The sequence below is a fragment of the Trichechus manatus genome, unplaced genomic scaffold, assembly GCF_000243295.1.
Source record: "Trichechus manatus latirostris isolate Lorelei unplaced genomic scaffold, TriManLat1.0 scaffold00026, whole genome shotgun sequence".
Taxonomy (NCBI): Eukaryota; Metazoa; Chordata; class Mammalia; order Sirenia; family Trichechidae; genus Trichechus; species Trichechus manatus.
In genome coordinates, this window is record NW_004443962.1 from 5,707,046 (window position 1) to 5,719,849 (window position 12,804).

At 36.7% G+C, this 12,804-nt stretch overlaps 1 protein-coding gene across 2 annotated transcripts in view; it reads left to right on the forward strand.

The window, feature by feature from the left end:
• Nucleotides 1-12,804, forward strand: part of UBXN7 (UBX domain protein 7) — a 73,576-nt gene that overhangs the window by 29,489 nt on the left and 31,283 nt on the right. For both annotated transcript variants that reach the window (XM_004373592.2, XM_023728757.1), the window contains exons 3-4: nucleotides 438-505; nucleotides 11,020-11,085. In XM_004373592.2, coding sequence (XP_004373649.1) covers nucleotides 438-505; nucleotides 11,020-11,085 — 134 coding nt within the window. The remainder of the gene's footprint in view (nucleotides 1-437; nucleotides 506-11,019; nucleotides 11,086-12,804) is intronic.

A 12,804-nucleotide genomic window follows, 5' to 3' on the forward strand; every position in this document is an offset into this window, starting at 1 on the left:
CCTTTTTCACAATTAGCATAAAATTCACTGACTGTTTAAGCTTATTTTAATATATCTTTTTTATTTAATTTATTTAATTATATATTACTTGATGTAATGTAATACTGATTTTTTTTGTTAAGCCTTTTTTTATTTTTTTGCTTAAAGAATTTCAGGTAGAGAAGTTGAGAAAGGGAAACATTTCTTATTTCTCTGTTTGTTCTCTTTCTCTGTAAAACATTTGAGCTATCTATGCCAGGTACTTTATTCCAGTTGATCTTACGTGGAAACCATCTAAAAATTATTATGACTTAGCATGGTTCCTAAAAGTCACCAAGTCTGGTTTTCATTTTACTTGTTAATTAGAATGTATTCATAAATAGTTAACAAAGAGAACAGTTAACAGGAAAGAGTTTTCATTTTGGTATTTTCCCACCTGTTTATTTTTTTAAAAATAGAGAAGAAGTTCGTGCCCCAATTCCTCAGAAGCAGGAAATATTGGTGGAGCCAGAACCTTTGTTTGGTGGTAAGTTCACCTTTTTTTCCTTAGCTTTATTTGACTTTAATATTGTATATTAGATTTTAATGAAACTGTCAAAAGATGTGAAGGCTTGCTCAGATATTGTTACTTCTAGAGTCAATTCTTATCTTGTATTTTTTACTCCTCTCAGGAAAGTTGCACAGTTAGCTCTTTCGAAGGAGTGAACCAGATTGAAAAAATTGGTATTTATTGTAGAAGGCCAAAAGGCAGAAAGTTAGCAAAAAGAACTACTGCCATTTTCTGGATTCTGCCATATCCTTACTGTCTTTATGTACCTCCACCATCCCTCTCTTAATTTCTAGAAGTGTTATTTCTATTTTGACCAGAGGAGATAGTAACCCCTAATTTATGGAAAGAATTGTGATATCAGTTGGGGTCCATAGAGAAGATGGTGGAGAATGGAACGTTTAATCAGAGTTAAAGAAAATTTATAGTTTTAGTTTAATAAGCACTGATTTCCCTCTTGTGAACTATTTATTTTAGACATTAATGCATTTATAAAAACTAGAAGATAGAGTTTTAATCTAGTTGAGCAGACATAGAAACGTATATTGTATATATTAACAATAATGCAGAAAAATAGTTTATTTTGAAAGTTGAGAACAAGAGATCTATAAAAAGTTTTTTAGGTAAACTAGAATAGAGGAGAAGTAAGTTATAAGAAAAAGATGAAGAAAATTAAATAAACCATGTCTTTGGATATGAAAGAGCACCTGAGTTGAGAGTTTTTATAAGATACACCTTTAGGCGGCTTTGGAATATTATTGTAACATGAAATAAAAAAAAATACCCTCTGTATTTAGAAATATGTAAAGATGGGTAGAAGAAAACTATAAGGTCTGAAACTGAAGTGTGTACGTGTTTTCTGGACTGTTCAGTTCAGCCAGTCATTGTGCTGTTAATACCAAAAGTAATAAAGCATTTTCAATATAAATGTTACGAATAGATTTTGGAGCTGAGGAGTAATGTCCTTGGAAGCTTTATCTTCTCTTTATTTTAAGAAATATGACAGGATCTTTGAATGAGGAAAACTACAGGAAGTAGATTCTGCGCTATCTTGCTTTTGAACAGAGAGTTCCATTTGAAACCCTCCTTTCCTCGTTTTACCTCTGGATTGGCATAATTAAGGAGGGGAATGAGAATGACTATATACAGTTAGGAAGCCAGTCCTAACTTTCATTGTTAGACTGTATTATAATTTGAAAAAGGTCTTTGGAGAACTATTTTCTTCTTACATCAGTATTGATTTAAAGCAATAATTTTGTGGGGTTTGGGATCCCATCAGGGTCTGTAAGGTCAAATTAATTTGATAATAATGTTAAGATATTCTTTGCCTTTTTCACTGTGTTGACCTTTGCACTGATGGTTCAAAAGTAATGGTGAGTCAAACTGCTGGTATGTTAGATGAATCAGAGCAGTGATACCAAACTGCTACTAGTTCACTGCCACGCACTCACGGTTTTAAGGGTGGGAGGTGCAGTTTTATTTAATAATGTTCTTTTTTTTCATTTCAACATATAATTTATTTTAAAAAATAAAAGAAACAGTTTCTGTCAAGTTGACTCTGACTCATGGTGACCCCGTGTGTGTCAGAGTAGAACTGCTCCATAGAGTTTTCAATGGCTGATTTTTGGGGAGGTAGATCGCCAGGCCTTTCTTCCGTAGTAGTGTTCTTAATGAAGCAAGAAAAAATATTAATTTTATTAAATATATGTTTTTTAATTGTGCTTTAGGTGAAAGTTTACAGCTCAAGTTAGTTTCTCATTCAAAAGTTTATACACGTGTTGTTTTGTGGCATTGGTTGCAATCCAGGGCTCCCCGTGTCATTCATCCAATTTTCCCGTCCCTTCCTGCCTTCTTGTCGTTGGCTTTTGGGCAGAAGTTGCCCGTTTGATCTCATATTTGATTGAACTAATAAGTGCATTCCTCACATGTGTTATTATTTGTTTTATAGGCCTGTCTGATCTTTGTCTGAAAAATGGGCTTTGGGAGCCATTTCAGTTCTGAGTTAGCAGGGTGTCCAGGGGCCATAGTCTAGGGGATTCCTCTAGTCTCTGTCAGACCAGTAAGTCTGGTCTTTTTTTGTGAATTTTAATGGTATTCTACATTTTTCTTCAGCTCTGTCTGGGACTCTCTATTGTGATACCTGTCAGAGCAGTAAATTTTATTATATCTTGACCCTTGAGTGTACATCTTTTTAATATTCTGTGTGATGAAAGGATGTATGCATAAAGTACTTTTACATATTGAAGTATGGTGGCTGTCATAAGGAAAAGCACTTGTGTGGTTGTTTGATTCGTGAGCTGATCTAGCTCCTTTTTTCATAAAACACTATTTTACTTGAAAAATGGTTAACAAATGATAGTCATTTAGACTTGGGCATTTGGCAGATACTTGAAAAATGAACAAAGTGTGTCTACTACTTCAAGGGGCACACAACTGATGGTATTTGTAGCCAGTAATTAAAAGAAGTGAGTTCTCAGGCAAAAATTAGTATTTCAGAAAATTTGTATCCACCATTGTGAGCAAGACAGCTTCCCAGTACTTAAAGACTTTCTGATGAGATCAGTAATAACATTAACAGATGTAGCTTTTTTTGATGTGGTATAATGAAGTGGTCAATATTGAGGATATTTGCATAACTCAGTGAACAAATATTTTCAAATGACCAATGCATCGTACTACAAACTTGTGCATAGGTAAGAGATCCACTCAGAGTGCAGAATACACTGTATTAAATATCTATTGCTCTGTAACAAATTGCCCTAAAACTTAGTGGCCTGAAACAAACATTTGTTATCTCAGTTTCTGTGGGTCAAGAATCCATTGTGGCTTAGCTGGGTGCCTTTGGCTCAGGGTCTGTCACAAGGGTGCAGTCCAGGTGTCAGCCAGGGCTGTAGTGATCTCAGAGCTTAACCCGGGGAGGAGCTGCCTCCAAACTCACTCATGTGAGTGTTGGCCAAAGACAGCAGCTTCTTACCACATAGCAAATGAGAGAGCCAGAGAGGGCAGCCCAGAATGTAACCTAATCTTGGAAGTGACATCCATTCCATCCCCTCTGCCACATTTTATTCAGTAGAATTAAGTTATTAAATCCTGTTCCATACAATTCATACACAGAATGTGAATATAGGTTACAGCAACGATCATTAGGGACCATCTTAGAGACTGTCTACCACATAGACCAGTGGATTTTAATGGAACAGAGTATGGAAAGTTAACTGATAAGGTTTCAGATTCCACATTGCAACTAACCTTTAAGAAACTACCACTTGGTGAGTTTTGGTGTACTATCAAAGAAGATTATCCACAAGTATCTGAAAAGGCTTTAAACTACTCCTTCCGTTTCCAGCTACATGTCAGCGTGAGGTGGAATTTTAATTCTCTTCATGTACTTCAGCTAACAGATAGTAGCAGATCTGAGAAGCCAGTTGTCTTCTCTTAACCAAAATTTTAAAAGAAATTTGTAAAAATGTAAAACAGTGCTACTCTTCTTACTAAATTTTTTTTCTCCACCTGTCCCATTCACCTTTCTGACTTTAAAGCTTCCTTTGAATCTATTTTAGTTCTTTGTAGCTTAGCTCTTTGGCCTTAGTGACCAGCACGCCTATTATTTAGTCAATAGATTGAGTAGTGTACTGAAGACCGTGTTAGCTTGTAGCAAGTGGTTTGGAAGAGCCAGGGAACCACGTATTGAAGAGGCAGGCAGGAGTAATGGTCCTAGGGCTAGGGAGAGAGTGAGGGAGAGGAGAGGGTCTTGGTTAGACTTAGAATAAATGAGGGGGTAACAAATGGGAACACGCTATGAGCCCAGGAAGTAAAAGGGATCGGGTAGAGACTAACCATAGAAGAAGTAGTGAGAATGCCCAGGAAATCAAGTACCTAGTAGAGAAGGGGAAAATTGGGAAAGGGAGAAGGGAATGTGAAAGAAGTGGACTTATTGATTGGCTTGCCTGTGGCACTTTAAAAGTTGAAGAAAATTGCCTTTTATTTGCTGCCTCTCCTATAATATTCTGTTTTGTCCTAAGATACCCTTTCTTTATTTTTTGTAATATTTATTCACTTAATATTTTATAATGAACATTAACAGCAGCACACACATTTCTATTTGTTTTGTCATGGGTTTGGGATTTTTTTGTGCAGAATTTTCAAGCTTCCTTGGTTCTCTTTTGTTGTTGTTTTGTTTGTTTTTATAGTGAAATACACACAAGAACACACAAAACAATCAATTTCTGCATGTATGCTTCAGTGGCATTGATTACATTCTTCAAGTTGTATGACCATTTTCTCTCTCTTTTACCAAGGTATACTGCCACCATTAACATACCTTCAAAGCCCTCTAAGCAAAAGTCCCCGCCTCCACCCCTGCAACCACTAATTACTTTTTGTTTCTATATATTTGTTTATTTGTATAAGTGATATCATGCAGTATTTGTCCTTTTGTGATCTCATTTTTCTTTATGGCTGAGTGTAATACTCCATTGTTTGTATATACCACATTTTGTTTATTCATCATTTGATGGTCATTTCATTTGTTTCCATCTTTTGTCTATTATGTATCATGCTACAATGAACATTAGTGTACATACATCTGTTCACAGTGCTGCTTTCTGGTCTTTTGAGTATATACCTAACAGTGTGGTTGCTGGGTCATATGGTAGTTCTGTGTTCAACTTTTTGAGGAACTGCCGAACTATTTTCCACAGTGGCTGTATCACCTTACAGTTCTACTAGCAGTGGATAAGAGTTTGTTTTTCCATAGCATTTCTGACCTGGTGTTTTCTGGTTTTTGATCATTGCCATTGTAATGGGGGTGAGATGGTTATCTCATTGTGGCTTTCATTTGCATCTCCCTAATGGCTAATGAAAAGAGCCCTGGTGACACAGAGGTTAAAGTGCTCAGCTGCTGACAGAAAGGTCTGCAGTGGAAACCCACCAGCTGCTCCGTGGGAGAAAGACGTGGCAGTTTGCTTCTGTAAAGATTATATAGCCTTGGAAACCCTATGGGACAGTTCTGCTATGTTCTGTAGAGTAGCTATGAATTGATATTGACTCCACGGCAATAGGTTTGGTTTTTGGAATGGCTAATGATTTTGAGCATCTTTTTATATGCTTGTGAGCCATTTGAATATCCTTCTTGGTGAAATGTGTTTTCAAGTCCTTTGCCCATTTTTTGATTGGGTTGTCTTTTTGTTGTTGTTGTTAAGTTGTAGAAATATTTTATAAATTTTGGATATTAGACCTCTTTCAGATATATGGCTCTCAAAGATTTTCTCCCAGTCTGTAGGCTGTCTTTTCACTTTTTTGATAAAGTCTTTTGATGCACATAAAATATTTAATTTTTGTGAGGCCCTGTTTGTCTATATTGTCTTCTGCTGCTTGTACTTTTGTTGTGGTATCTGATAACCTATCACAAAAACTTAGATTCCACATCATCATCCCTATATTTTCTTCTCTGAATTTTATGGTTTTAGTTTTCAAATTAAGGTCCCTGATCCATTTTAAATTGGTTTTTGTGTATGGTGTAAGGGTTGGGTCCTGGTTCATCCATCTGCATGTGGATATCCAATTTTCCCAGCACCATTTATTGAAGAGATTCTTCCTTCTCCAATGGACAAATTTAGCACCCTTGTTGAAAATCAGTTGACCTGGGTTGTTGGGTGCTGTTGAGTAGGTTCCAACTGATAGCGACCCCAGTGTACAACAGAATGAAACACTGCCCATCCTGTGCCATCCTCACATTGTTGCTGTGTTTGAGCCCATTGTTTTTGTCAGTCCATCTTGTTGAGGGTCTTCTTGCTTTTCACTGACCCTCTACCAAGCATGGTGTCCTTCTCCAGAGACTGGTCTCTTCTGATAACATGTCCAAAGTACATCAGACGAAGTCTCGCCATCCTCACTTCTAAGGAGCATTATGACTGTACTACTTTCAAAACAGATTTGTTCATTCTTGCAATGCCATCGAGTAGATGACGACTCATAGCAACCCTGTCGTCCATGGCGTATCCAGCATTCTTCACCAACACCACAATTCAAATGCATCAATTCTTCTTCAGTCTTCCTTTTTCATTGTTCAGCTTTCGCGTGCATATGAGGCAATTGAAAAACACCGTGGCTTGGGTCAGGCACACCTTAGTCCTTAAGGGGACATCTTCTCATTTTAACACTTTGAAAGAGGTCTTCTGTAGCAGATTTGTGCAGCGCAGTATGTCCTTTGATTTCTTGACGGCTGCTTCCATGGGCGTTGATTGTGGATCCAAGTAATATGAAGTCCTTGACGTCTTCAATCTCTTCTCCATTTATCATGATGTTGCTTATTGGTCCAGTTGTGAGGATTTTTCTTTTCTTTATATTGAGGTATAATCCATACTGAAGGCTGTAGTCTTTGATCTCCATCAGTAAGTGCTTTAAGTCCTCTTCACTTTCAGCAAGCAAGGTTTTGTCATCTGCATATTGTTGATGAGCCTTCCTCCAATCCTGATGCCATGTTCTTCATATAGTCCAGCGTCTCAGATTATTTGCCCAGCATACAGATTGAATAAGTATGGTGAAAGGATACAACCTTGACACATACCTTTCCTGATTTTAAACCCCGCAGTATCCCCTTGTTCTGTTTGAACGACTGCCTCTTGGTCTATGTACAGGTTCCGCATGAACACAATTAAGTATTCTGGAATTCCCAATCTTCACAATGTTATCCATAATTTGTTATGATCCACGCAGTCGAATTCATTTTCATAGTCAAGCGCAGATAAACATCTTTCTGATGTTCTCTGCTTTCAGCCAAGATCATATATGTATGTTGACCGTATACATATGGATTTATTTCTAGGCTTTCAATTCTGTTCCGTTGCTGTATATATCTATTATTATACCAGTAACAGGCTGTTTTAATTACTGTAGCCTTGTAGTATGTTTTGAAATTGGGAGGTGTGAATCCTCCTATTTTATCCTTCTTCTTTAGGATTGCTTTAGCTATTCAGGGACCTTTGCCCTTCCATATAAATATGAGGATTGGCTTTTCCATTTCTGTCAAGAAGGCTGTTAGAATTATGATGGGTATTGCATTGAATTTCTAGGTTGTTTTGGGTAATATTGATGTCTTAACTCTATTTAAGCCTTCCAATTCATGAACACGGAATGTCCTTCCATTTATTTAGGCCTTTGATTTTTTTTGGCAATGTTTTATAGCTTTCTTTAAACAGGTCTTTTACCTTCCTGGTTAAATTTGTTCATAGGTATTTTATTCTTTTAGCTGGTATCGTAAATGGTAGTATTTCCTTTTCCTCTAGGGAACCCTTTCTTTCTTAATTGTTGTGGTTGAAAAGTATGGGATAACTAATTTTACAAAGACATTATTTGGTACATACATGTATGTATGTGCTAGAGGCATACAATTGAAATAGGGGCTCTTGATCAAAAATAATTCTAAGAGTGAGAGGAATAACTTCCCTGGCTTGTTCTTAAATAAAAAGAAAAGGAAAACCATGTAAAAGTAATATTTGTTGGAAAAAACTCCATATAAAACAACAAAAAATTTTTTTTTCAAATCTTTTTTCGCAGATAATATTGTGATTCTTTAACATAAATAGTGATGCATGGGCCCTTATACATAGCATAATTAGTACACAAACCGTAACTAACAATGCACAAACACCAGAAGAGAAACCAGACAACTGGAAGCTCCTTAAAATTAAACACTTATACTCATCAAAAGATATCACCAAAAGAGTAAAAAGAGACCCTACAAACTGGAGAAAAATTTTTGGCTACAACATATCCAACAAAAGTCTAAAATCTACAAAATACTTCAACACAAATAATCAAGACAAATAATTCAGTTAAAAAATGGGCAAAGGAAATGAACAGACACTTCACCAAAGAAGACATTCAGGCAGCTTAACAGACACATGAGGAAATGCTAGCGATCATTAGCCATTAGAGGAATGCAAATCAAAACTTCAGTGAGATACCTTCTCACCCTGACAATACTGGCACTAATCAAAAGAACAGAAAACAGCAAATGTTGGATAGGTTGCAGGGAGATTGGAACTCTTATGCACTGCTGGTCGGAAAGTAAAATGCCATGACCACTATGGAAAACAATATGGCGCCTCCTTAAAAAGCTAGAAATAGAAATACCATATGATCCAGCAGTCCCACTCCTAGGAATGTATCTTAGAGAAGTAAGAGCTGTCATACAAATAGATATATGCACACCCATGTTCATTGCAGCACTATTCACAATAGCAAAAAGATGGAAACAACCTAAGTGACCATCAGCAGATAAATGGATAAACAAATTATGGTACATACACACAGTGGGATACTACGCAATGATAAAGAACAATGATGAATCCACGAAACATCTCACAACATGGATGAATCTGGAAGGCATTATGCTGACTGAAATAAGTCAGTCACAAAAGGACAAATATTGTATGAGACCACTATTATGAGAACTCAAGAAAGAATTTACACACAGGAAAAAACATTCTTTGATGGCTACGAGGGTGGGGAGGGACGGAGAGGGGAAAAAACTAGATTAGTAGACAAGTGTCAACCTTGGTGAAAGGAAGGAACACACAGTATAGGAGAAGTCAGCACAGTTGACCAAGGCAAAGGCATGGAAGTTTCCTGAACATATCCAAACACCTTGAAGGACCAAGTTGCTGAGGCTGAGGGCTGGGGACCATGGTCTCGGGGCATCTAGCTCAGTTGGCATAACATAGTTCATAAAGAAAATGTTCTACATCCTACTTTGGTGAGTAGCGTCTGGGATCTCAAAAGCTTGTGAGCTACCATCTAAGATAAATCTATTGGTCCCATCCCATCCGGAGGAAAGGAGAATGAAGAAAACCAAAGACACAAGGAAATTATTAACCCAGAGGACTAAAGGACCACATGAACCAGAGCCTCCACCAGCCTGTGCCCAGAAGAACTAGATGGTGCCCGGCTAGAACCACCGACTGCTCTGACGGGGAACACGACAGAGAGTCCCGGACAGAACAGGAGAAAAATGTAGAACAAAATTAAAATTCACAAAAAGAGACTAGACTTACTGGTCTGACAGAGACTGGAGGAACCCCTAAGAGTATGGCCACTGGACACTCTGCTAACTCAGAACTGAAACCATTCCTGAAGCCCACTTTTCAGACAAAGATTATACAGGCCTATGAAACAAACAATAACACACGTGAGAACATGCTTCTTGATTCAACCAAATATATGAGACCAAGTGGGCGACTCCTGCCCAAAAACAACTACAAGAAGGCAGGAAGGGACAGGAACTGGATGAATGGACACGGAACCAGGGGTGAAAAGGGGGAGAGTGTTGTCACACTGTGCGGATTGCAACCACTGTCACAAAACAATGTGTATAAATGTTTGAATGAGAAACTAACTTGATTTGTAAACTTCCCCTATAGTACAATAAAATAAAATAGATTTTTTTTCTTCTGCACAGAAAAAAAATACTGAAACACGTGTGCATGAATGATACACATATAGACATATTTTAAACAAAATGAGGTTTTTTACATGTTCTGGATTTTTTGTTGTATTTTGCTTTTTACTCAGTAGTTCTTGTATAGAAATATACTGTGTAATGGCAAACGCAGGCTGTTGGTAAAATATACTTTGGCATGGGTAGAGGATTTTTATATTCTCTGTCTGATCCTGCTACTAATCGTTATATGGAGCATTCTTCTAGTTACGTGCTGGTGAGGCTTGCGATAAGCCAACTTAATAACGGTTACCCATATTGAAAGACTCATTAAAGGCCTTTTTATTGTAATGTAAATGAATGATCTGGTAATTTTTTGTTAAGTTTAAGAACACATGCATATAGGAAGATAACACTTTAATTGTTGCATTCTAGACCTTATCCATCCGTAAAATACTTAAGGATTGGCTAATAGACACTTTATAGGGGCATCAGAAGACCTTGGTTCTTTTTAGTGTCTTTTGTGTCACTGAAGCATTAGGTAACTGCGGGTAAATTTTTTTTTCCAAAATTAATAATGTTTTTAATGTTTATAAGTCTACATGTATATCCACTTACTAAGAGGTAGTTTTTAAGTCTTACAGTTTAGAACTTAGTGTTACTCGAATGTTACAACAAAGGGTGGCCAGATCACTTAGACGAACCTGAATTGGATATTTACAGCATGTGTGTAGCTTCATCTCCACGTGGAGTTTTCCTCAAAATCTTCTTTCTAATACTCCTACTTGATTCTATCTTTTGTACACAAGTTTGGTCTAGTCTTTTAACTGGACCTTAATTTCCTCATTTGTAAAATGAGATAGTTGGACTGAAGATGGTTGGGTTAATTATCTATGACTTGAAGATTTTTTTAATTTTTTGTTTTTGAGGGAGGGCACCATTATGAATCTATCAATGTTTTAAAAACAAGTAACATTTATAGATAAGTTATAGAGTTAAGTTTCAAAATTAATGTTTTAAAATTTTGAATCAATTCTATTTTGTCTCCCCAAAGCTCCTAAAAGACGACGACCTGCACGTTCAATATTTGATGGTTTCCGGGATTTTCAAACTGAAACTAGTAGGTATCTGTGAACCACTGTATTACTGCCTTTATCATTCACCTCTTCTAGGTAATTCAGGTGTAGCATAATCATATTAAGTATGGTATTGCCTTCCTAAGGAAGCTCTTTTATAATTAAAGAGCAAATTGCAGGTTCTAAGGTTAGACCTTTTTATTTTCTATTTGAAGACTTTAAAGTGAGCTTAGATGTAATATTAAACTTAAGCTAGAACTTCTCTCTGTCACTCTCTCTCTCTAAGAACAAATAAAGCTACAGGGAGTGTAGGGAAGCACCCGTACACTCCACGATAGGTCAGGATACTGCTTTGATGTATACGCTTTTTAAATATTAGACCTGATTACTTAGAAGATTTCACCTTATTTAAAACATTAAAGTATGAAGAATTCAATCTGCTTATGATTGTTATTAACTCCCCCTTGAGCTAAGTTGTTCCAAATACTACCTTACTTGTTTATAGCAAAATAATAAGGGCGATGGAGATGATATACCAAACCTGGTAATTTACAAACTTAGATAATCAGCTTCTGAATGAGACTTGGAAATGCTGACTGAATAAAATAAAAAAACTGATTTCCCTCAGGATCCTGACACGTATCGATGGAAGAAATGATGACAATTAAAAGGTTGTTGTAGGGGATTGAAAAATAGATGAAGAAAACAACGTACCACCCAAAGCAGCCACTATCAACATTTTGGCTAAATGTTATTCCAGGTTGTTTGGAATAGGTTTATATCTTTCTGTGGAATTATTTAGAATGAGAATCTTGGCCTTATACTTTTTGAGGACACAGTAGTGATTTAGCAATGGAATTCTAAGAAGGAACAGTTGTTTTTAGAGAATATATGAGAAACTCTTGGACCATGCTTGATTTTGTAGTTGATGTCTAATGAACTCATTGAGGCACAGAGAGGTCTTGTAACTTTGGGGAGAATTAAATGGGAACCCAAAATGACTCAGGTCACCCAGGAAATCCTGTTCCCTTCCGGGAGAGGATGATGGAGTGATCATCATCTCCCACTGCCAGAATCTTTAAAAATTTAGAGTATAACTAGAAACAGCAAAAAAGGAATTAGGATCACTTTCAGAAATAGATAAGAGGAAATGAAAGCCTTCTCCTGTGCTAATATTAGTTTTGAATATTTGAAAGAAATGATTTTGATTGGTTGACACCATTTTTAATTAATTTAAATTTCTGTGTTTATTCTTGTCTTTGGGTGTGGAACACCAGGTTGTAAGACTCCCTCCTACCCCCACATTTTTTTTTTGTACTTTAGATGAAGGTTTACAGAACAAACTAGCTTTTCATTAAACAGTTAGTACACATACTGTTTTATGACTTTCTGTTGTGATCCGTGTCAGAGCAGTCAGTGGTGGTAGCCAGGCACCATCTAGTTGTACTGGACTCAGTTTGGTGGAGGCTGTGGTAGTTGTGGTCCGTTAGTCCTTTGGACTAATCTTTTCCTTTATCTTTAGTTTTCTTCCTTCTCCCTTGCTCCTGAAGGGGTGAGACCAGTGGAGTATCTTAGATGGTTGCTCACAGGCTTTTAAGACCCCAGACACTACTCACCAAAGTAGAATGTAGAACATTTTCTTTTTTTTTTTAACTGTACTTTAGATGAAAGTTTACAGAACAAACTAGTTTCTCATTATACAGTTAGTACACATATTGTTTTATGATATTGCTTAACAACCCCACGACATGTCAACACTCTCC